This window comes from Platalea leucorodia (genome assembly GCF_965183815.1).
Source record: "Platalea leucorodia genome assembly, chromosome: 16".
Classification (NCBI taxonomy): domain Eukaryota; kingdom Metazoa; phylum Chordata; class Aves; order Pelecaniformes; family Threskiornithidae; genus Platalea; species Platalea leucorodia.
In genome coordinates, this window is record NC_138838.1 from 13,003,064 (window position 1) to 13,028,179 (window position 25,116).

The 25,116-nt window shown below is 48.6% G+C and overlaps 2 protein-coding genes across 7 annotated transcripts in view; both read right to left on the bottom strand.

Moving 5' to 3' along the window:
* Nucleotides 1–8,502, bottom strand: part of PITPNA (phosphatidylinositol transfer protein alpha) — a 29,202-nt gene extending 20,700 nt beyond the window's left edge. For 5 of the 6 annotated variants that reach the window (XR_014229958.1, XR_014229959.1, XR_014229960.1 and 2 more), the window contains exons 1-2: nt 8,374–8,502; nt 3,129–3,159 (exon numbers count right to left, since the gene is read on the bottom strand). Coding sequence is in view for 3 of the 6 variants with exons in the window: in XM_082328314.1 (XP_082184440.1) it covers nt 3,129–3,159; nt 8,374–8,393 (51 nt within the window). In the remaining 3 variants the exon portion in view is untranslated. Of the gene's footprint in view, nt 1–11; nt 127–3,128; nt 3,160–8,373 lie in introns of all 6 variants that reach the window. The other variant, XM_082328315.1, reaches the window with a different exon arrangement.
* A 3,811-nt stretch (nt 8,503–12,313) lies between these two features.
* The window catches only part of SLC43A2 (solute carrier family 43 member 2), a 30,165-nt gene continuing 17,362 nt past the window's right edge, over nt 12,314–25,116 (bottom strand). Inside the window, exons 6-14 of the mRNA XM_082328686.1 lie at nt 24,792–24,884; nt 23,835–23,968; nt 23,194–23,396; nt 22,446–22,589; nt 18,740–18,878; nt 18,189–18,321; nt 17,150–17,223; nt 15,724–15,847; nt 12,314–14,867 (exon numbers count right to left, since the gene is read on the bottom strand). Coding sequence (XP_082184812.1) covers nt 14,706–14,867; nt 15,724–15,847; nt 17,150–17,223; nt 18,189–18,321; nt 18,740–18,878; nt 22,446–22,589; nt 23,194–23,396; nt 23,835–23,968; nt 24,792–24,884 — 1,206 coding nt within the window. The 3' untranslated portion in view covers nt 12,314–14,705. The remainder of the gene's footprint in view (nt 14,868–15,723; nt 15,848–17,149; nt 17,224–18,188; nt 18,322–18,739; nt 18,879–22,445; nt 22,590–23,193; nt 23,397–23,834; nt 23,969–24,791; nt 24,885–25,116) is intronic.

Genomic DNA, 25,116 nt, shown 5'->3' on the forward strand with positions numbered 1-25,116 from the left:
CTAATCCATACCAGCATTTCAAAGCGGCAGCTGGCAAGACACCCACACAGCCGCTCAGGTCCGCGCTCTCGAAGTTGGCACTGTGCAATGCGACGTCGGTCAGAGTACAAGAGTAAAGGTCAGCACCTAAGATATAACAAGGTTTTTTTTCTTTTTGCTCCCTGCCGCGTGACTATGTATTAAACAACACAGGAGTGCAGCTTGCACTGGAGCAGGACCACATTTTGGCAGAGTTTCCTACAGAAGACGGTCTGCTACAGTCTAACTCCTACATCCCAGCCTTCAAGTTTTAGTCATCGCCAGGGCTTCTCCTCCACCGTTTTGTTCCCATCTTAGCAGTCTCTTGGCTAACTATTCAGCGTTGGTCTCTTTATTCATCACGTCACGTCTCCCCAGTGTCTTCCTGACCACCGGTTTTCTCTTGAATACCCTACTCTTGGTTAAGCTCCATTTGTTAGGGGTGAGGGGACTGCACACAGAATCCCCGGCGTATCACAGACCTACACAGAAGACTCCCTCGGCCCTATTACAATGCCTCATATCTATCTTATGCATTGGCATTAGACTTTAGGCAGCAATTTACATGCTGAAGTCGTGAACTCCTAAGTCTTTCGAGCAAAAATTCCCTGTATTAAAGTGACATCAGAAGTCCTCTTGCTAGCCAGAGGTGCTTAATGACCAATCCCACAGTCAAGAGCCACAACAAGCCTCCGGAGCCCTATTTAAGAGTTCTGTGCACAAGGAAATCCTTGAAAGCAATGAATGTGACAGCTGTTCTGTGGTACCGACAGCAGCGTAGTGACCAAGCGATGCACAGATGTGTCAGCATCTTTCCACACAGGAAGGGGGATGAAGCAATACACAAACTTAAAGCAGTAGTCATCCTCTGAGTCAACACTGGAAATAACCTTTCTTCTTAAGCATACCTTTAAACCTGCCATATCACAGAAGTGCATATGCAAAGCTACGCGAACTTTAGAACTCCTTCTACTTAGGGAACTGTTTCCTGAAGCCTGGCCTATCACATGAGAAGCACCAGACCTTGAAAAGGGGCATCATTCAGGGCACGTGGTGACAATACGCAAGTCTGGGGTGAAATTAAGTTTGGTCAAGTTGGCAGTCCAGCCGCAATCCAAGAACATTAAGGTGTTCTCTCCAGTATTTCCGCTCCTTCTCTTCTAATGATGTTTATTTGCTCTTCACTTTATAGACTTTTCAGTAGGTTACTCAACTCTCTGGAACTGCTCCGACCCAGAGGAGAGGAATACACCTTCCCAAACAGATGACCCCAGGGCATCCTCAGAGACGGAGGCTGCTAGAGACTGACAGATTTACACACCGCCCGAAACCTCCGTTTTCCACACAGGCAGCCTACACACAAGGCTCAAACATGCCTGGCACTGAACAGCCAGCCAGGGAGGGAAAAGAGCATAGCGAGGGACTCGCTTTAACTGGATGAAGGTTAATCCTAGTATCAGAGAACTCGGAAAAACCCTGTGCTGGGTTCCATCCAGTCTAACCCCCCTCAAAGAAACAATCTGTATGCTTATGCTTCGGCTTTCTCTTTACACAGCTTGATACCTAGGAGGCATATCACTACGAGGCAGGGCTCCTGCTGTTCACGCTAAAGTCTTCTGTTTATTGAGCTCTGGAGTACCTTACCGTTTACCCACAACTTTCTCTAGCTTGCAAGTCTGGATCCTTTCCTTACTTGCTAAAGCTTATCATGTTAGTCCTTTCTTTGTCAAGGACTTCCCCACGCAAGGAGCACTCAGGCACAATAAAAGATCCAAACATACCTACTCTAATACTTCAGTCAGACTTCTGTTACATCTGCTTGAAACAGATTCATGCAGAAAGCATATAATCTGCAGGTGAGGAGTAAGCAACAGACAGACTTTTGGCATTAACCGTCTCATTAACATAGTACATAGACCTAAACCCACCCTCTGATCGGAGGTCTAGGCTTTCCATCAGCGTGTCGTGCCTGTCACAGCAGACCGATCCACAGGAACAAGGAACTCAGCTCAGACATTGCTGCTCTTTTACTAGCCAGTCTCATGGCTGCAGGAATACACTACACCAAGTTCTAAACTGTGTTCTGTCAAAGGAGTAGAGTTATAAAAGGGACATGCTTACAACAGGGATGCCACAATCCGGCTCACCACTGTCTCTGCCACGGTAGCTGCTATATCCAGGGGAAAGAAAAATGAGCAAGAGTGCTGTTATCGCAGCTCTCCCCAAGAGTTAGAACAAGCCCTTGATCAGAGCTCACAAACAGAAGGCTTACAGCCAAGGATCACAAGGAAAAAAAAAAATACATCCAGAGGAAGGAATCTACTACAGAAATGCTATAGACTCAGTCATTTCAATTTCTCATCTACCTTGCTAGTATGAACATTAAAAAAATTGGAAACATTTATATGGTCAGATTCTCTGCAAGATTGCTGTTCAGTGCAGAAGGGAGGAAGGAAAGGTAAGCTGCAGCTCCCAGAGAAAACCGCAGGGAACCAGCCACAGACTTTGCACAGCTATTCCATGGCCAGTTTGGCAATCAAAATGACCGTCTCCATTATAAACTACATTTCTTCTCTCAATTAGAGCTTTATCTAAACAAAAAGAAAGTTTTCTTTCTGCAAAAGCTAAAGAAGACAGGTCTTAAAGAGTCCTAAGTAAGATATATACAATCCTTCCTTTTGCTATACCAGCCTCACAAATCAGAAGAAATCGTTGCTCTTTGTCTAAGAGTTTAAAACAAGAGTTGCAACAAAACACAGTTTAAAGGGTAATTTAAATTTGTACTAAAGCTTTCTCTTTATGTAAAAAAAAAAAAAAAAGAGAGAACGATAACATTAATCAAAAGGAAACTGCACTTTAGAACAGTCTGACAAGTCAAGATTTGTAATCAACACATCTGAAAGTACTCTATAGGAGAGAGTATCAACACCCTCAGGCTTAAAGAAATTCAATTATTTGGTCAAAATGATGGTGAATGAGTAACAGCACACAGGGTTCCTGAAGACAGCTATACCCTTCTCTTGCTTTTCCAGTTTTTGTTCATACAAACTGCTTTGATCACAAGTTTATTTACAGCCCTAAAGAAAGGAAGCAACAAGAAAAGGACTTACCTCCTCCACAGACACAGGCAGGATAACGCGGCTGGAAGGGAATACAGAAACAGAGAGTTAACCAATATCCCTGCAGCTGCAAAACTTACATGACACGTTCCTCCCCTCTCTCCTCTTCCCCAACATTCCAGCATCCACCTAGCGCTAGCATCCCTAGCGCTTATTCTTTAGTCCCAAGGCTATTTATACAACAGCCTCAAAGAGAATCAATACGTGATATAGCATAATTGCAGTCCTATACTAAAACTGCATAATTCTCAGAGACCCTTATTGGGAATATCTTATCAGCCTACAAATCTACACAGCCTCAGAACAGTTGCATGTTCCTTCTCACTACATCCTTTCAACAGCCACATCTTATTTCTCGTCAAGTTGTTGTAGTGCTTCAACAATTTTGCAGAGATCTGTGATAGTCACAAGCCCTTGCAAGATTTGTCAATACGTCCTATCCAGTAGGAAACAGCACTAAGCAGAGAACTATATGGAAGGCTTTCTCAGAGCTGACTGTGAAGGAAGGTGTTGCCATTTCTATACGTGAGTCACTTTCTTCACATTGTGGTTTCCTCAATGCCTCTTAGAACCAACTGACTACACTACAGAGCCAAAACTGCCGGAAGTCACACAGATTTTTTTGAAAAAGACAAGAATAAAACTAAATTTAAAGCTGATAAAAATGCATGCATGTTAAGGCCTTTAAAAATATTATATATATCTCTAAAACTAGACTTGTATTTGACCTCTGCTTTCCGTAAGGATGATGTTGAAACAAGGAACCAAAGCAAGATACCGATATGAAATGGATATGGCTACTGTGGGTGGAAGAATTCCCCGTTCTTTGGGAATTAGTCTCAAAGAAATCAGGATATAATGGGATCAGAAAAAAGTCCTCTTTATTAATAAAATAATTTTAAAACGCAGTACTGGTGAAAATTGGATTTTTTTTTCCTACGCTAGAGGAATGTTACCGGTAAGACACCACAAGACAAACTGTAAGAGAGGCAAAAGTTTACAGATTACGCAAGATTACTTATGACAGCAATGCTTTATGCTGGCTGCAAAGTACTGCAGAAAGAGCTACCAAGAACTGCAGAAGAAGTTCAGCATCAATAAAAGCAGAATAATGCACGATAGGCACTCGTTTTCCCCAAACACATGGGGCTAACGAGCCCCAAATTAGCTATCGCCAGCAAGTATCTTGGTGTCCTTATGGAAAAGCATCTGGAAACATCAGCTCAGCGGCAGTTCAAAAGTAAACACAACCTCAGAAACTGGAACGCCATACGTACACCCCCACACAAAAAAAGACAGTTATGCCACTATAATCTCTCATGCATCAACATCCTGAATATTGCATATAGTTCTGGTCACCTCATCTCAAAGAGGATACAGAACAAGCGAAGGAAGGCAAAAAAGATGATCAGAGATGGGAAAAAGCTTCTGTGTAAGAAGAAAGTAGAATAGGCTTTTCAGCTTGGAAGAAAAAACAGTTAAAGGGTTAAGATATGGTAGAGCATTAGAGAGTCTTGAATGATGTGAAAAAGTGAATGGAGAAGGAACAATGACTATGTCTTACCATAGAGCAACTCAGGACAGAATAAAAATCACTAGGCGGCAGATTTAAGACCAATCAGGCGTCCTTCCTTACATCATGCGTACTTAAGTTATGGGATTCCTTGCCAAACACAAGAAGCATAAGCAATTTTAAAATGGGATTTGATCAATTCGTGGAAGTTCGTATGCCACTTACTGGTAGGATATACTGAGCAACAATCGTTCTACTCACTATTTATATATGGTTTCCTAAAAATATCTGCTAGAAGACAGGATGGGAAAGGACCTTTGGTCCAATTCAGTATGGCATTCCTTATATAAGGGAGAACAAAAAACAGAAAATGGATTTCCACAGGTAGACCATGCCATCAAGTATGACATTAGGTTAGTTAGCTGGATAAAACTGCAGTAAGAATGAAAAGAGGGACAGGATGACAAGAAAAGGCAAAAGACCAAGAAACAGGGAGGAAACAACGGCTTTGGAATGGAGTTCAAATCTTTTTCTTTAGAAAACCTGGCATAAAAAGATTGATGTAAGCTAATGAAATTCCATTTAGGAAACCGGAAGACACTAGATCTGAATATTATCTTAGAGTTCAATGTTCACGAATGGAAACAGAAACACAAAGAAGTTAAGCAGTTTACAATCATTTAGCCCAGCAAAGAATGCGGGGGATGACTAACTTCTAGGTAGTCAAGTGATAAAGGAGGAGGAGGAGGGAAGACTGCTCAAGAGGATCCGGAGGAAAAGCTTCGCAGGAGCAGCAACAGGAACAAAGCCTCCTAACTTCGGGACACAACTTGATCAACTTATGAGAAATTATACAATGTGGTTGCCTGCCATATCAAAGGCCTGAAAAGGATGAAGAACACTTAAGATCCCTCCCAGATTAAAATCTGCCTCAAATGACAGCAAAGGGAAGTACAGCTGCAGGGAAGGTCGGTGTCATCATCGTCGCTTCACAGGAAAGGGAAGTGAGTCTCTACACTCTGATTCTCTTCAAGGTCTTCCGATGCAGTTTAAATCAAAATAGGGAGAGCGAGCAAGACCTCAACCAGCATTTACAAACCCTGCAACCAAGAAAATACAATCAAACAAACGAACAAAACCCATGCAGCCTATCTGTAGCATGGATAGGTAGAAATGAAAGGTAAGTCTGAAAGACTGATAGGACATCAAATCAAAACGTTAAAGCTGTCACTGCATAACCATCAGTACGAGAAACTGTACAGAAAGGATGATACAGATTGCCTGACGATAAAAGATGCGACATTGGATTTTTGTCATATTGCTCTATTTCTGTAACATCTCCTAAAATACCTATGGAGCACATACTAATACCCATTTGACTTAGCAGGGAGGATGTGACAAGGGGTCACAGCGATGGAAGAACAATCTGCGCAGACGACATGCAGTTACAGCTCCCTTACATCTTTACCACCTACACCAGGCAGGCAGTGAGGCACCTGTATGCAGTGCTGGGGCAACCAGAACAAATAAAACAACAACAGCAAAGTACTTCAAATATCCAGGTCACACCAAAACAAGCAGTTTCTATATGCCTTAAACAACTGCTTCCTGGAACATGAGCTTTAGCGAAGAAACATCTCAAATAGCATGTAAAATGGGCAACTTTCACATGCAACATCAAGGAAGATTTATACCAGAACCAATAGAGTGACACAACTCGGAATGTGCAATTGGTAGAGCTAGCTGGGAATCCCGAGAAGTCAACCACAAATGCTCATTTCTGAAGTACAGTAGCAACTCTGACTGTCCTCAGAGCCACATATGTCTTAATAAAAGCACAGAGAAGGGAAGAAAAGAAACAGGACGATATAGCTAATGACAAGACTTAAAAGGTTTGGTGACCCTTCCAAAAATAGAAATGGAAACGTGTAAAAAGAAACAAATTTTGTAATTCTGGTCTTTTAATCTTTAGTCTTAACATTCGCACTTCACATTTTATTTCTGGAACAGGCAGTGCGAAAGACCAGTAGATAAACTGATTTGGTGAGGTAAACGATAATATCAAGTAAAACGACTTTGGAAAGTGATGCTCATCACAATGAATTTTTCATACTCTCAGAAATCTGAAAATTCAAAGTACATATGTTCCCATCTTTACGAGGCGCCCTGTAGGTAGCACAGCTCACCGGCAAGTGAGCTTTACTGCAGTACAGGGCAAGAGATTGTAAGCAGAAGCATGAAAAAGATACATGAACATGAACAGAAATAAACCAGACAGGTGCTGTAAGAGGAAAAGTACATTAACCAACTAAATTAATAGGAAAATATCAATGAAACAGATGTCAGAGAAGAACAAGCTAATTATCTTTTCTGAAACGAAGCACTTAGCCCAGGTCTCTGTCTGCTATCCAGTTTAACACTACAGGAGGTAACGGTGCCTCTGTGTTACAAAGACCAGCTCTGCTGCTGCTCTTAAATTCTACACCCCTATTGTTGGATAAAAATAACAAGTGTTTAAGGATTGGTGAAAAAAATAAGTTAATCGAGATTAAAGACAACCACAACGATCAGCACAACCCTCAACATAGTTTTAATATCTAAATCCACACTGCGGTCCGTGATCTGGCAAAGTAATTGCTATAAGGAGGACACTGTCATCGAAGAGCTGGAAACCCCCTTTATCACTGGGATCACAGCTATCTTCCATGAGGGGTGAAAAAAGAAAAAAAAAAACAAAACTCTTCCATCAGTCAGAAGTTTAAAATGATAGAATGCACTTAACTTAAGAATGCACTTACGTTAATCTTAAGAATTCAGGAAAGCAATGCGTGCAGTAGCACGCAGAGCCCAAAGACACCTAGCCAAAGTGCACGGGTCCAAAAGAGCACCACGTTAGCCAGCCCAGGGCAGCGGAACGGAGGACCGGGAGAGCGGGGCGACCCCCAGCCACAGACGGCAGCCAGACCGCGGCCCGCTCCCCGCCCCGCTCCCCCCTCCCGGGGCCGAGCAACCGCAGCCGCCTCGGGGACGGCGACGAACTCCAGGGCGAGGCTTCCACCCCGAAAAATAAATCGGAGCGGTCCCGTTTCTGGCACGGTTCGCTCCCGCTGGAGTCTCCGGTTGGAAATCGCAGAGCTCGAGGCGAGGAGCGGAGCGGAGCCGGGCCGGCCCCGCGCCCCGGCAGAGGAGAGCGGGGCAGGACGCCACCGCCGCCCGCGGAGCCGGCCGAGCGCCGACCCGGCGGCCCCGCCGCGGGGAGCCCGGCTCCCGGCTCCGGCAAGGCCCTCGGCGCCGTCGGTCCCCCCGGCCGCCGGGAACCCCCCGCCACACGCACACGGCGCGGAGCCGGCGGCGAGGGCACGGAGCCGGGGAGGCCACGGGGGGCGCGGAGCGGGCCGCCGGCCGGGCACCGGGGAGCCGCAGCGGCGGCGCGCGGAGCGGGGCCGCGGGAGGCCCGGTGCCCGCCCAGGCGGGGGGTGCCGCCGGCTCCCGGGGCGCCCCCGCCCCGCCGCCGCCGTGACCTTCACTCCCGCCCCCGCCGGCGCCGCGGCCCGCACGCAGCGCTCCCCCCTCCCTCCCCGCGGCCCGGCGCCGGCCGCAGTGCGGGGCCGGGCCGGGCCGCCCCCCGCGGCCGGTCACCGCGCCAGGCCCGGGCGGGCGGGCGCCGCCGGGGGTGACCGGGGCAGAAGCGGAGGGGCGCAGGGGGCAGCGCCCCGCACTCACTATTCCTTGATGAGCACCATGGCGGCGCCGCCGCGCGCCTCCCGCCCGGGCCGGCCCCGCTGAAGGTGACAGGCGCCTCCCGCCGCTCCGCCGGACCGGACCGCGCCGAGCCGCGCCGCGCCGCACCGGGACGGGGGGGCCGGGGCGGCGGGAGCAGGGGCGGGGCGTTTCTGCGGCAACGGCTGCGTCACGGCGCCACGCAGGCGCCCTTACCTCAGCAGCGCGCCCCCGGCAGGACGCTGCCCGCGGCGGGGGGGAGCGGGCGCGAGGCCTTCGCGCCTTCCGCGGCGGCGGGCGCCAGCGTCCCCTCACGGCGGCGGAGGCGAGGCGCGGCGCCCACCCCCGCGCCGCTGCCGGCGCCCCGCTTGTGGAGGGCGGGGAGGGGGCCGAGACCCCCGCGGGCGTTACGGCAGGGAGCGAGGGGAGCGGTCCGGGCTGCAGGGCGGCGGGGCAAGGCAGGGAACGGGGCTCCGCCTTGCCACCACGTCACGGCTTACGGCGTTTGCGAGCCGGCTTCCATTCCTTCACTCGGAGCAGCAGCCACCCGAGCTGTACTTTGCACTAAGAATAACCCCAGATATTTATTAAAGACAATTACAAAACCCCTTTTATGTGACTGGCTCTCAATAAAAAAACACCATAAAAGCACTAGTTCTAATACTTCGTCGCTGGAATCGCAGAGCAAGGATTGTCGTTACGTGATGGGAGAGCTAAAACGCCATGCCGTCGGCGTCGCCCAGCTCGCGCGCGGGCGCCCTGCGTCCCTTCCGTCGCGTTCCCCGCCGAGGCCACGGTCGTTCATCTTTCGCTGCTTGCTACCCGTTCACCCTGTCTAACTGAGCTTGGTCTCTTTCTCAACCTGCTGTCAGCATAAATAAAATCAATTTACGATTTTTTTTTCTTTCTCAGCTACAGATGAATTAAAATCTGGCTGTCAGCTCCCAACCTAGAGAAGAAAAAGTCAAGGAAACATTCAACGTGCAGCAGCATTCATGCTTACGCAGTCTCGTTGGGAACCAAGCAATACCTTTATTACGTTCAGCCTCAGAAGGAAAACTAATGATTAACTTAACGCCACGTTTATTTTTAGGTAGTACCGCAAGAGCGCACATCACCTTACAAACACAGAAAAGATGGCACAGGCCTGCCCCAAGGAGCTTACAGTTCAACTTTGACAAACACTACCAACAAATTTTGCGACCAGGAGGAGGTGGGGGAGGCTGATGCCGTCAGGTTAGAAAGAGGGGGTGTTCTGGAAAAGGGGATTGTCCCAGGACTGAAAAGCGAGAGACGGAGGGCCAGGCACGAGGAAGCGACGGGCAGCAGTAGGGAGGACGACAACGCGGAGCACAGGACGCTTGATAAAAACAGATTGCGCAGAGACAGGCCGAGCAGCACAGGCAGGAAAACAAGGACCTGTAGGGTTTATAATTAACGTGTAAGAATGCATCTACGTAACACATCATCGTTTCAGCTATTCCAGAGAAGATAACGTTGTGAAATATAAATCAGAAATGGCTTTTTTATTTTAAATAAAAAAAAGAACTTTTTTTTAATTAAAAAAACACCCAATAGTTCCTTCCCATCAGAAATGCTACAGTAATGCTAGTTTCCATTATGAATGCTTCGCACTTCTAAACTGGAAAGTAGGCAATGCCAAAAGCTCTGCAGATGCAGAAAAGACTCAAAGGGGGGGAAGTAACAAAACTTGTAGTTTTAGAGATTTTATTCTTTTTACCCTACAGTGTCTGCTTTATATTTTGTGGCATATTTTCCAAATTCATCAGCCTGTCAAGAGGGAGATCTCCTACTTTAAAACATTTTAGTGATTTACTGACTTAGTTAAAATCTCATTATCCTACAATTTTCCTTTGTGGACAGAACACGACGAGGCCGGGCTTTGGTGCACGAGTTAAACGTTTCAATGGCTGCAGCAGCATTGCTGTTAAATTGGAGTCTCAGAAAGATTTACTTTTTTTTTTTTTTCAGACATCCCCATCCAGTTTCATCTCAAGGATCCAGATACTCTGACAGTAACTGAATAAAGTAATAAGTGTCCTGTTAAGCAAAAGAGCACAGATTTGTTCCGCTACTCTTGAGAGCATCATTGCATTAGTGCTATAAAGACTGCATCGATGGGGCTTAGGTACTGACAGAGTAGTGAAGGGAAAAAGCTGTCATCCTGCCCTTCCCCACTCTGTTAATTTTAAATCTATTTTTTTAAATACAGATGCATATTAAATGCACACAAGAGTCTGTAGAGGCCAGGAGCAGGCTTCCAGAAGGTGCAGTCACCTTTACACAGCAACACCCTTGACTCCGAGGGCTCCTACACCAGCAAGGACGCACAGGTCGGGTTTCTGCTTCCTTACGTGCAGTTGGGGGTGCTTCTGTGGAGCGGGCGAGGTCTTTCCCATGACCAACCTCCTCCTACTTCTCGCAGGGTAAAGGGGTACGAGGGGCATAGAGAAACCTCCTGCAAATTCTAGCATTTAGGGATTATGAAAGTAGTTAAGCACTTGAGCTATAGGTGAGCTATACAGGTAAAAGGATTCTTGAGTTACATTGCTGTGGCTCTCTAGTCTTTGGTAGCCCATTTATTTTTTCCACAAGGTGGCTCATGCACACAGAAGAGCGCATCACGAAGCTTCTTGGTCCTGCATCACTTGGCTAGAAAGCAGCAATGCTGCTTTCCACTCCGAACGTAAGCCACAATGGCATTTCCACGAGCACCAAAGAACGAGGCAAACTGCCCACGAAAGCCACCTGCAACAGGACCACCCCAGCAGCGCTTGTTTCCGCGCCGTGCAAGACGACGTTGGGAGCGGCTGCGGCCAGAACGCTGTCCTCGGAGGGGCCGGCCCCGCGGGAGGCGCAGCGCTTCGGCAGTTACGCCACGGTCAGGAGCGCGCTTGCCCATCTCGCGTGCAGATACAGCTTTTTTGATAGATGAATTTGAGACTGCTTTAAAAATTAGTTTGGTTCGCAACTGTCAGAGTAAATTAAACCCCACAGGATCAGACCAGTGTTTTACCTAGCCCAGCGCATATTTTCTCCATCTTTGACCAATTCTTAAGAGAGAGAGCATGTAGAAAAGTAGTCTTTCCTTGGCATAACTTTCTTATTTACAGCAACTTAAAATCTCCCTGAGTTAGTGGATGCATCAGGCGATGGTTTAACCAGCCCCTTTTTAAACAAGTTATACTTCTGTTCCCCACTACATTCTGCAGCAGTGAATTCCCCAGTTTGACTTTGCACTGCACGAGAAAGCGCTCCCGTGTGTCTGTCCAACCCTGGACAACTGCAACGCCGTTCTGTACCACCAGTCCTTGCGATCGCAAGCCAAAGGCGTGCTTTGCTCTCAGTCTGCAAACAGCCCCAAACCGTGACTCAAAGGCAGGAGCTCCACGCCTCACAGCTGACCAGCAGCTTCTCGCACCGCGGCACGGCAGCGGAGACACCAACCACCTACCTCCCCCATTTTATCAGATGAAACTGGATTAGGGGATGTTCCTGGTAAAGGGCAGGGACTGGAACTGCAGCAGGGAGGCGGACGGCAGGAATAAAAGGGTGGGTTTTGTTTCATTTAGCCACACATGCTTCAAAGGCAGCAGCATCTCCACTGCGACTTCATGAAAATATGCCGCTCTGTATTCCACCATTTTGCAAAAACATTTCTATCAGGAATCCAAGCGACACAAGAGTGGAAGCTATCGTGCTCGGTGTTCTGAAACTGAGGTGGAAGCAATGCTGAGTTAGCAGACTGGCACCCTCCAACAGCCCTCTCTGTTTGTAAGAGGGAGATATATATAGAGAGATATATATACACACACACACTATAACACTGAGTCTAAGGGCTGTGGCTCAGACAGTCACCTGTCTGAGCTCTTACTGGAAAAAGAGACTTAATCTGTCATTGTCATGTCACAAATGTCTCGGAGCAAGAGTAGGAATCTTCTCAAACTATTTAGGAGTAAGTATGGTAATATGAAATGCAGAAATCTGCAGAAAGCCCTCTGGAAATCTAGGCAAGCTGCACTACTGCTGGGGGGGTCTCCAAACCTACTTAAGACAATGCCAGGTGAAGAGGAAAATGAATCAAAACTCTGCCCCCTTAATTATTGCTCGACACAAAAGAAAGAGAAGCTGGGAAGGTCGCGGAATCATCGCAAAAGCTGGAGGCCAACAAAAGACAAGAAGTCCTAGAAGAGCGAAGTGTTGACAGCAGGCAGTAAGGCTGTCTTGGAACAAACACGTTTAATAAAGGCAACACATTAAAAAAATTCCACAAATGTGTAAAACACTCAAGTGGCAAGTCATTTCCAAACGAGGGGCGGAAGGCTAAGAGGTACCATGAAGTGGAGGAGCATCTGAGCTGCCGGCGGAGGCTGGCGGGAGGCGGCGACTGGAGATGGCGCTGCTGGCCCACAGAGCGGCCCGGTCCCGCGCTGGCCGGGCCACCGGGATGGGCCAGGCCCTGGGCAAGGTCACCGGCTGCTGCGGAGGCAGGGCGCGGGGCTGGCTGGGCAGGGCGTCTGCGGCTTCAAACCATCACGAAAGGAGTTAACACCCGGTTTCCAGGTCACTTCTCAAAGGAAGGTCCGAGCGCGCGGCTGTTTAACCCCCAGCTTAGAGCGAGTGGGGCAGGGATGGCGTCTTGTACTTTTCCGACCAGACACACAGAAGTCGAATGACTTACCCCCTGCCAGGCTTTGCAGTAATGCAGTTGGCAGTTCAGAAAGCACCACCACCGCACCTCCATAACCGTTTTATTTCTGCCCCCAGCCTTCCCGCAGCCGCCAGCGCAGCGCCCGTGCTGCTGCGCGCCCGCTGGCGATGCTCGTCCTCGGCGCCGCACGGTCCTGCTCCCAGCAGGTCCAAATGGTGCAGTGAGTAACGCCCGTCACAAGGCTACAGAGGCTGAGCTACCGACCTCAACAAGAAGGTTAAGGGCAGAAAAGTCGACTTTAGACAAGACTTAGGAAAACCTCTATAAAAATAAGCAGGTTAAGAATTCCCTTTGTATTCCCCTCCACGGTGAACAGGCCCGGGGCACCTTTACCCACACGTATTGCTCTGTAGGTCGGCTTCACCATACAATCAATCACCGCGTACTCTGTCCAGACAGAGCATCAACATCGCAGAAGGCTCTTAATCAGCCAAACCAGCAGCTTTTTGGTCAGTCACAGTAACCTGGTGTTCAGCAGCTTGGGGGCTATTATCGGAACAACGTAAATGAGCTATGGCTAGAGGAAGAATTACATCACCACGTCACCCTGCCATACGTCCACAGGATCCAGTTACCAGACACAAGGGAGTGTTCTGCACTCTTAGTTCTTTTCAACAGCAAGTCAGCTCACGACATGCAAACACCAAGGTATTTGGAGCCCCCGAACTCAGCTTCAAGAAGCTTCTCCACTTTACTAAATACACGCTGCTGCTCCCCTCCCAGGGTCACGTCGGAGGGAAGAAGAGGCAAAAGGCAACGAGTCTCAAAGCACTTCATCGGTAAACAAGATCCAATTCCTATCTCAGAGGTTCCAGGACTGCAGACAGTTTAAAACACGTACAGGTGGTTTGTGGGCCAGGAAGAAGAGGAATTCCAAGCCTCTGAAGGCTTGGCTTAGGACCAAGCAGTCCGCTAGGCTCTTCATTTCCGTGTGGAAGGCAGATCCATTGCTCACGGTCTGTGTCATTTGCAGTAATAAAAGGTTTGGGAGCTGTCAGTGCTAGCAGCCAACATTTAGCAATACACTGAAGCTGTGCTTATACACATAGGAATAAAATCCCCTTCCCTGCCTCAGAAACAGTCTGGGGTATGTCTGGATAGACAGTAAAACCAGTGGCTCCAGCAACATATCAAGCAGAAAGACCATTATGGAGCCTCAGGGAGGGAGAAGAGTGCAGCTTGCATCTGGGACAATGTCAGCCAAGGCTGGGGGAAGAGGGGGAGAAAACGGACTTCAGTGTGTTACATTTGCGAACTCAAATTATGGTCTTTCTCCCCTCTTCCCCCATCCCTCTATTCCTTCTCTCCCCAATTTCCTATGCAGAGACTTTGCTGCTGGGGAGTGTGATCGGAGGATAATTTAAGACACAATATCTGCGTGGCCTTTATAAAAAGGAAAAGCGTCCCATGTTCTGGAGTAAGGAGTGGGAAGTCTCCTCCTGCCACATATGTGAGGAAAGCTCAGTCACGATGTCTGTCCCTCACTCCAGTGATGAGTAAAGACTGGCAGAGCCAGGAGAGAAAAAGCCTGGCTTACACCACAGGTAGAACCCACGGAGGTGGTAGGAGCCTGTACAGGGGAGGTTGTATTTGAAGCACCAGTTTAAACAAAGGCTTCCTCATTGGGAGTGCCATTGATTTTCAAGAAAAGTTTGGCATCATCCATCTTCTGTTTTTTTTCTCTCTCTAGCCTGCGTCTGTAGCAGACCAGGTAGATTGGAAGGCAGAAACCCAGGAAGCTCACGCCAAGCAAGCCAACGTTCACCTGCAGGAAGAAAGGCAAACCAAAGTTAGGCAGGCAAGGAGGACGCCAACCCCGTCACGCATACCGAGGTGTCAGAACCCGGCCCACGCCACCCAGCTGCGGGCAAACCAGGAGACGCCCTGCTCAGTGCATTGGCAACAACCTCCACCGTATTGACATGAACACTCCTGTGCCCAGAGCGCCGCACGCTAAATCCTGCAAGAATTTGTTGCTCTGGATCATGGCTGCAGAGTCTTGTTCCACCGAACAGGCAGGGCTGTTTAAGCTGCAGTTTTTACACCAGGTTTGCTGAGTGAAGAGCAACAGGCTGCTGGGGTGGGCACACGTAGCCTGGAGACCAGGGACTCTTCCCCAGGACCACCTGTGTCATGATTTTAATGAGCTGCCCAGACAGACTCTCATCAAGACACCACATTAGCCCTACCCTCAACAGCCGCTCGGCTTTTCGGACATTAGCATCGGCAAACCAAAATGGACTGGTAATTGGAGCTAACAGCTCTGAAGGGAACAGAGTATTTCTGCTGCATTTTGAGGTCCGTGCAGATTCACTCACTTTTACCTGACCGATTTTGAGTCGCCACACAAGCTGTTAGCAGGAAGCACTCATGCAGCCCTCTCCCTTCCTCCCCGTCCACACACCAGCGTAAGGGTTAACGGCTTTCCCTCCCAGGGAATCATTACTCAACAGGGAAGGGTCTCCTGGACAGCACCAAGGTAACAGCAGGCTGAGGGACAGGTAAAATTCCAGCTGTTTTTAACCTTGGTCCATGCACAGCAGTCCTTTTGTTTTCAAAGAAATGATCCAAAATCATCTTAACCACTATAAGCCTTCACATTAAATTTGAGAAGAACTTGCCCAGAGAGGATCTCCTTCCAAAGGTCCCGTCAATGCCATAAAAAGAGGCTGCTGCAGAAGGGCGAAAAGGGCACTGATCAACGACTGCAACCCTGTCAGGCTGCCAAACTGAGTAGAGGGGTATCTGTCAACAGAGAAAGCAACAGCGTTATTAGGTGTCACCGTGACTGCTCACATCACCCACATCAGATTACATTCCCAGTCAACTAACGCAACAGAGCACAGTCCCAAGACAGGCACAACGTGAAGAACCTGTCTCTCCTGGACATACGTATAGCTGCCTCTATTTTGTAGAGTATTTAGCTATACCCGACGGTGCGCAGTGCTCTCTAGAGCAGACTGCAGCTGGCGACCAGGCTGGAGCCTTCCTCTCCAGATTATTCTCATCCTGAGCTCTCAAACATAAGCAGCATCAGATCCAGCACTTGTTTTGTTTTGCAGCTGTACCGTAAGCAGGTGGAAGTGCTTATACAACTGCTGTTCCTATTGCAAAGGGAGAAGAGTGTAGATATTTGCAAGTTAAAAGCAGGGCCTCTTTATCCAGATGACAGCATTTGCGGCTGAGCAATCTTTTTCATCTGGTCATAACAATTTGCTCCCTTTAGAAGTGAGTGAAACCTGCACAACAGGTTAGCATGTGTTTTCCTTTTTAGAGGACAAGTCTGATCCTATGTCAAACTCAACAATACTGTTGATTGGAAAGTGCTGAATATCAGATACTACTAATGGAAAAATTAGTGGAAACGCTGCTTGAGCCTGAGGGCTGGACTAGATGGTCTCAGGAGATCCCTTCCCACCTCAACAATTCTGCGATTCTCTGACAGATCAACAGCTTCTTTCTGTTCCTCTGTCCAACAGCTCAGGACAGAGGGGCAGATCTGTTTTCAAAACCAAAAAACATTGCTTAATAAGGAAGAGAGTATTCAGATTCAGCTATTGATAAGTCTGATAAGTTGGAAACAGGATGGATGATCTGTCCTGGGAAAGGGAGTAGGCATCACTAATGAGCAATGCTTTACCAATGTAATTTCAGAGCAGGCCAGTAGCAGTGTATTCATTTATGTTAATGTTTTACCTGGACACATGCACATAGCTACTCATTAAAAGATAAAAAAAAAGCCTTGAGTTTTTACTATATAACCTTAGTGTTGATAGCCTGGTCTCACCTGAGGCCCGTATAGAGCTGTGCCTGTCTCTCCGCAGTAGCTATGCCAAAGGGGTTAGCTGTTTCTAAACAAGGAAAGCATCAGCTAGGACTTCAGTCCAGCTACTGTCACATCCAGTGGTGACTGAGGAAACGAGTTGCATCATTTTTCTCCTCTGACCACGAAGACTTCACTTCCTGATCTCCCTCTCACCTGGACAGCTTATCACCCCAAACCAGTTTATCTGGCCAGCCGCACGTTACAGGTAAGCAGAGACTTACACAGCTGCATAGAGGCCTCCCACAGCCGAGTGGATGAATCCTCTCACGACTGTGTGCAAAATGAAGGAAAGAATCTGGAAAGAGAAGCAGAAAAATGTCACATCCCAGATAACCCCCAGGTGGGCCAGACCCTGACATGCAACCGTTCCTGCAAGCCGTTCTCCTTTCTACTACAAAGGTGGCTTGAGGAACCCAGAACCAAACCATGAAAGATCAGCACAAGGGCAGACGTTCGTACGCATCTCCAAAAGCGCTGCTTCCCTTACTTTGCAAAGGCCAACACGTGGTGCCCCCTGAGGTTAACCACACACAAGACCGATCTCATTTCTAGATGGCACTGCTGCCAGGACGCGTCCCCAGCAGCCTGTGGCCAGGGTCACAACGCTTCTTCATTGAGCTTGCGGGCAATGTAGTTAATTTTCCACAAGTTATTGCGGGTAATATGAAAGTATGAGCAAGCTATATCTGCTTGCCTACATCATCAAGGCATGTTTAAGTATAGCATAAAATCACTAAACTCCTCTGCCAAAGACAGGTGGTGCCACAAAGTAAATATTTCACCAGGTTTATAATCCCACGGGTACCATTGGCCATAGCGTTTGATGCAGAAGTAACCGGCCGTACGTATCAGTGTCATGCTTCTTACAGCAACTTTTCCAACCACCAGCAGCTTAACTCACGCGCAGGTTACGTGCACAGGCACTGCTGAGGGGATCTCAGCAGGAAAGCATTTGTTGCTATAGAGCTCAGCTGCAGAAACTTCTAAGTTCGAATAAATTGTGGATCAACTCTGACATTTTAACTATATCTGCTTCTTTAGGTTCTCTCAAGAGATGTAACCTGCATGGTATCACTTGTTGCAGCTCTAAGACTGGGGTTCCCAAAGCAGCCCAGAAGCCTCCCAGCAGCGCCGGGACGCCCTCCTGCCACCGGCTGCTCCTGCTGGCCTGCAGGACCTGCCGGCAGCGTTGTGCCTGTCACCGTGTCAGGACCCCCACTGCCAGCCCCTCCAGCACACCCATCCATCTGACCTATTCACCTGCAACGGTAGATTAGGAATAAGGCAGGTGATTCCAAATCCAACCAGCAGGACGTTTGTGAAGGCAAAGGCGTTGGTGGCATTGGTGATTTTCTGGATCTGACGATCACGTTTTTTCTTTTTCTTGTCACTTCTGGAAGGATAGCAAAACCTATGTTACAAAACACACTTTCAGCAGCTACTGGAACTCGCATATCACCTCAACTTTATCTAAACCGGTTTGGCTACAGGTCTGTCTAGGGAGGTGGTGGGATCTCCATCAGTGGAGGCTGAGGAACACCTGGGCAATTATTTCAGTGCTGTTACTGTTGGGCTAGAAGGGAAGTCTGAGCCTCCCCTGCTACCGTTTACATTTGCTCTTCTTGACTCATCTTAGCGGACATGGAAGATAGTTTGGTCCTTTCCTCTGCAATTATCAGGTCTTCCTTCAGGCTTTCTTTTCTATACTGAAGAACCAATATTCTTTTCAGTCTTTCACCACAAAACACATCATGCAGAGCAGAGGGGGCCTGCTACGCGGCTGCGTGTCCCGTGCGGCACGCACTACGCACTGCTCAGCGTTGCTCTCCTCGTTCTCTTCTGAGCCATCATCGCATTCCGTCAGTCGCCAGTCCATGATGTACCCGATCACAGGCGCTGTCAGCAGGCACAGCAGTTGCAGTACCCCAAAAATGGAAGTGTAGAGAGCCACTGCAGGGGAAAAAAAACAACAAACCAAGATTTAAAAAGTTGTCAGTCCAAGTGGTACCATAGCAGCAACAGAAAAAACGACAGAAAGGAAAGTGTTCCTCCCCACTGATCACTCATTCAGAGCCCAGACCCCACGTTCCCCCAGGCTAACAGGCAGGGCCGAAGGAGCTGGGACGCCAAAGCCCCACTTCATCACTCAGCCTCCCAGAGGCATGACGTTAGAGTGGGCATACTGGGCGCCTTGCTTCAGCCGTCCTGATCCTGCCGTAGTGTTCTGAGCAGCGTCAGCCCAACAGCAGGTCGGGCTCCAGGAATGGGACCCAGCAGCTGCTCAGTGCCAGCGAGGCTTCTTCTGGCTAGGACCAACAGGGAAAGCTCTTACAAGCAATACACCCTGCCTTAGTCATCTCCTCTCCTGCCTTGCTGGGAGCTCCAGCTGCATCTTTTCCAGCTGGGAAGCTCCAGCAAGGACAAGGCAGGCCGGGAAGGTGAGGACTAACCCATTTTGCGCAGAACAGACAAGTCTGGAGGCAGGGGGAGGGGAGATTAGCAGCAAAACCACACAGCATCTGAGAGCAATCACTAAAAACTCAAAGTGATGAAAATTCCCCATGTGTTAAAGTTGGGAGAAGCGTCTACATGGCTTGCTAAGGGAAGCTGATGCCAGCAGACTGAAACTGTCCCCTCCTGTCACCGAGCAGCTCCCCCACCCCACGCCGCTTCTTTCGCTTCCTCCCCGCGGCCCACGTGATGGATCTGTAGGCATCACCCAAGGGCTGGTGAGTCACGGTGTACCGCGGCCCCGAAATAAGGATGTAACTCTGAAATTGCCCATCTCAGCACAGAGTGCTTACAAGTTACAGCACTGTAAGCAAAACAACCAAAAAGAATTTTAGCTTGTCCCTCCCAACACGTTTCTAGATCTAACCGAAGCCGTACAGCCAGGACTTACACCAAAATCAACTTGGTAATGGAGAGAAGTTTCCAACAAGCCTTCCTCTCCTATCGGTTGTAGCAAACCCCAGCAGGGCCGCCTGCTCTGCCCAGGCATGGCACCTGATGATACTTTCCTGGCTCCAGTTGCTGGCAAGGGAACCACGAGGAACTTCCAGCGCCAGCCCCACGTTCCTGCCCCCATTACCTTGCAAAGGCAAGCCCCGAAGCGGCCCCGCATCACACCTCATTATAGCAACTGCTGCAGCCAAGAGAGACAGGTGCCATCACCCTCTGCAGCCACTCCCGCAGCTGATTTGCTGTTGTCTGGTTATTTTTTAATAGAGGGTAAGAAGCAAGCCACGCTGTCATGTTTTGCCTCTTCATGCTATTCTGAACAGTTAATCTTGGGCTCTAAGCAGCAAGAGCAGAAGCCAGCTTGAAGCAAGGAATAAGATTTATGGGGTCAGCAGGAGAAGAGGAGAGACAGTAGCTGCTACAAAACAGGGCCTCCTTAATTTATCTATCATCTTAAAAAAAAAAAAAAAACCACATTCTTTCCTGAGGAGAAGGGGAAAACAAATTAAAAAACTGAACAACACCTAGCACATACCAGCAGAAAGAGAAGCCTGGACAGAGCAAACGGACAAAAGGTGCACACATGGGCACAACCCTTTACACCCACTGTTCTACACGTCCTTCCCTCGAACCTCTCCTGAGCAAGCACCTCACACAGCTGAGTTTTCCAGCCCGCCCTGATTCTACCCAAGGTCTCCAAGTATTACCACATTTGAAAGCAAGGTGATAATTTACAAAAGATGCAGCCAAATTTCAAGTTCTAGAGACGTCTCCTCTCTCCTGCCTTCCTACGACACAATGACAGAGTCCTTTGCAGAGCTACCGAACCCCTTAGCTTCTCCCCCATCTTTCGGGGGTTTTCAGAAGATACGAAGCCACAGGCTGACTGCTTTTGCCACCCCTAGGTTTCATGACAGGTCTAAGTCACCATAATCTGCACAGAAAGCAGGACTTTCAAGGACACAGTGCCTCACTGCGCACTTAAAGACTTTAGTGCCTCATAAACTTAAAGACTTTACTCCCTATCCGAATTATTTCCCCACATCCTTCTCTCCTGTTCTGCTCCCAGGAATATTTAAGTTTCCTTTGACCATAGCACTTGCAGGATTGACTCAACTCTTCTTCCCTTGCTGACTGCTCCTGAGAACAGCTGCAGGTAGAGGGAGCTCTCTAAACAAATCACGTTAAGTAAATAACTGCAAGGAGAATGAGGAATCCAAGGGAGCAGCATCCCAACCTCTCCCGATCCGCACAGATTACATTTCTGGAGAGCTGCACACGTCTTGGAATTGCTCTTGCAGCCTGACACTGCTGCGACCAGACAATACCAGGGTTTTGCTGATGCCATGGAAACACCAAGACAGCGAGGGGACTGCGCGGCGAGCCCCGGCGGCGTTCGGGCAGGAGGGGGAGACGGGAAGAGATCTCAAAGGTGGCACAGAGGAAACGCCAGGCACCCACGGGGCGCAATCCCCTTCTAACACGGAGCTTGATCTAAACAGAACTGGCAGCATATATAGTTAATATTAATTCTAAAATACCAAGGAGGGGAGGAGAGGAAAATATGAAAGAGAAATAACTAGAGCAAGCCAGGGAAAAAAGAAAGAAAGAAAAAAAAAATCAGTGTGAAAGAGTTACGAGGTAAGCAGAAAACTAAGAAATGTTGGGAAAAGTAGGCAGTGTGAAGTTTGTCCTGTTTACTCTTTAATGTCCAAATTGGCCCTTGAGCCAGGAGATAAAGAGCTGAATGCTGCAGGCTGTCAAAGGCTCCAGAAGCAAAGCAATTCAGGGAATGCCAGGGCACTTGGAGTTTCCTGAGTCTCCTTCCCTCCCCCAGAGCTCGCTCCTGTTTTCAGAGGAGTGCCTCTTGATTTATCAGCTTCATGCAATCCATATTTAACAAGTTCAAACTGGATCTTACTACAAAGGACAGAAAAAAAAAGCGAAGTCTTGTTTTGCAATCCTGGGTATTTTCAACAACAGTAAACTAATGTACTCTTTCCTGTTTGCTCCATGGACTGAATCAGAGCTATAAATACAGGAGTCCAGCGCAGCGAGCACCCCGAGCCTCCCCGGCACACACCAGGCTGCACAAAACAGCGATGACTTCATTTCTCCCACCCCCGGCTGCCGGGCTGAGACACCTAGTCCAACCATTAGTCATGGCAGTCAGCTGCTCCGTACTTTGTGCTTGCTTAGGATAAGCAAAGCAAATACCTGATGAAATAGGTTTTCCAATAAAAAAAATTATCGCGGTCCATCCTGAGAGGCTACTTTCAACAACCCATCTGGGGAAATAACACAGAATAGTATTTAACAGACACTGGGCTAAAATTAGCTTGACATTCAAGTGTCTACCTCGCTGCCCCTCTGTCCTGGGCCAGGTCCAGCCCTCCACTAGACCCTACCAGCAGCTGTCAGCTGCACTGCGACACCACTAATGGCCACACACGGTGTATCTGCTGAGCAATCAGGCTCGCTGGCCTCTTGCGAGGACCGAGTCTGGGTCAGGTACCAGTTCCAAGGAAGCAGATAAAAGTCTTCAGGTTACCCTACCTTGATCTTCATCTCCGGACAGGAACTCAAGGATGGTATTCATGGCCCCCATGTAGAAGATGAGCCGCAGCTGAGTGACACACATGGTGATAAGGCTGAGCAACAAAATAGGACTGAAGACACTCTTCATGAAGGAGGGAGAAGCTGCAGAAGGAATAACAGAGCCTCTGAAGAAGGCACCATACCTTTGTAAACAGGTACACTTTCAGAAGAGGCTTTGGCCTCTGGGTTAGGTCTCCTAGCTAGCTAGTCATTCAGCACTGTGCCCGCGGCAGCTGAGGGAGCTCAGTTAGCATGAACACAATGAGCAGCTACAGATGCTGGGAGCTGGGCTGGCAGTAGCTGGGGCAAGGGGAACAGGAAGGAAAACTCACCTAATTCTGTGGGTTAGAGCAAAAGGAAGCTTCAAGCCCTTTGCTTTTGCCATACCCCTGAGCAAGGAAGGCTTGGTCATGATGGCAACACTCTACCTAAGAGACAGCAGTGACCAACCGCGCCGTCCTTCCACGGCCATACCAGTTACCCATGCCGTCCCCGCCACTGGCAACAACATGTGCTGTATTTAGGCAAGTACACAAGGACAGGCTTCCTTATATAACTGAAATTGTATTTAAATAATGGCGGCTGGCGCGTGGCCCTGGCAACGCATGGATCACGTATCGCTATCTCATAAACAGGTCTGGAGCAGAGCAGAGGCCGACAGCCTTGTGCCAGCACGAGCGTCCCCGGGGCGCCCGTGGAACCACACCTGTGTTGTCAGGCTGGCATTTCACTTCTAGGTCCACCGTAGACAGACAGAGCTTGTTGTTCTCTTGCAAGGCTGTCGGCTCCTTGGGGCCCTTCATGGAGCTCCCCACACTGAGACGGCGCCCCACAGTCGTTACTTGCTTGTAAAACTGCTTCCCAGTGATTTTGTGGTCAAATCCCAGCCAGCTGAACTTTATTTTCACCCTGTTGGGCAGTAAAGAGCATGAGAGCTGCAACACAGGGTGGGGAATCAGAGGCAGCAAAGTTGCAGGAGTCAGAAAGGCTCTGTGTGGATTTAAGGCACTACTTTCCATCTACAAACGACAAATGGTCTGGATCCAGAGCACAGAGATACTTCCCCTGGGCCAATTTGGCACAGGTCAATATAGAAACACTTATGACTACTGACAGATCATTTTCCTTCGTAATTCCTACACTTTGGAAAGTGCAACTTTCCACAGATATTCACCAGTCAAGACATAACGCTAATGGCAGACATAAATCCTCAACCTAAGAAGGAATGGCAGCAATAAACAACATGCAAGGGAGTTCCCTGTCCATTCCTCTAAATCAGCCGTGCCAGCACTTTCTAGAGGATTAAGAATGGGATTAGCCCTCAAGGCCAGTCTAGAGGACACTTACGTGTAGTCCATGTCTTCTGGTCCTGGGAAAGGCTCCAGAGGCCAATTGAAGAAACAGTTGAGGAAAACTAGTCCTGCACAGCTTGCCCAGACAAGCAGAATAAGGATGAAGGAGACCCCAAAGTCGTATATAACCTGGAAATCACAAGGGAATATGGTTTTGGCTATAAAAGCAGAAAGATACTTCAGGATTCTTTGAAGGAGGTCTGAGGGGAAGCTGTGGGAAAGAACAACATGCCACATTTAAAATGGGTTTAACTCAGGTGGTAACAAAGAACAGTTCTGGGACGACAGGCTTGGAAAGAGACGTATGTGCACATCTTTAGCAGCAGCTATAGCCACGACAACAGGCCGGCCAGCTGGAACAGCCGGCAGCTGTATTGCAGATGACTGCCATCAAAGGCTGCCATCTGGGACCTTCTCCTTGGAAAGCCAGCAGCAACCTCCCTGCAGAGTTGCGACTGCCTTACCTTTGCTGTCCCCCCTTACGCTAACTCTGCAATGAAACACCTCTGGTTCGGACCCGCTAACGACCTACCGAGGCAGCCCAAGTGACGTCTTCAGCGCTGTTTGCTAGCTCTGAACTGTGTTCAAAGCCAACCATCGGTGACAATCGCACATATTAATTATACACGTGTATTAAAAATACATATCTATACTCCTTAGAGCTTAAAAAAGCAGCCTTTCATAAAAAAAGATCTTCAGTTCTTCACTTTTACTTAGCACCTTTAAAATTTTCCCATCTATTAGCAAACAGACGGTTCTATTTGCAGTATCTGTTGCAGTCCTGTGGCAGTCACTTGGGAAGTCTTTAACAGACGGGAACTGAATCTTGCAAATGCACGTCTCTGAACAAGCGCTTTAACAAACAGTCCCTCTTTCTTGCCACATTATTGCTAAATGGTGCAAAACTCCCGCGTAACACCACCAGTCATGAGTCACGATCCCACGGCCTCACCTTGATTCCTGGAAAAGTCACAGCAGAGGAAGCATAGGAGCCAATCATCAGGGCAATGAACGTGGAACGAAGGTCACCAAACATGTTGGGCAGCTAGGGAAAGAAAAATTGGTTGAAACAAGCTGCTGCCAAGAGAAGGGAAGAAGAGGGAAGGAGGCTTTCTTAAGACGACAAAGCCAATGGCAGACATAAATCCGGTATTTCGGATTGAGGCTTCTGGATACCAGAATCTGAAGCAGCCAGTTTTACTCAAGAACGACTTAGCTCTTCAGGATATTGCTCTGCAGGTTGCATTGGTGTCGCCAGTGTCAGGGACCGTCTACGA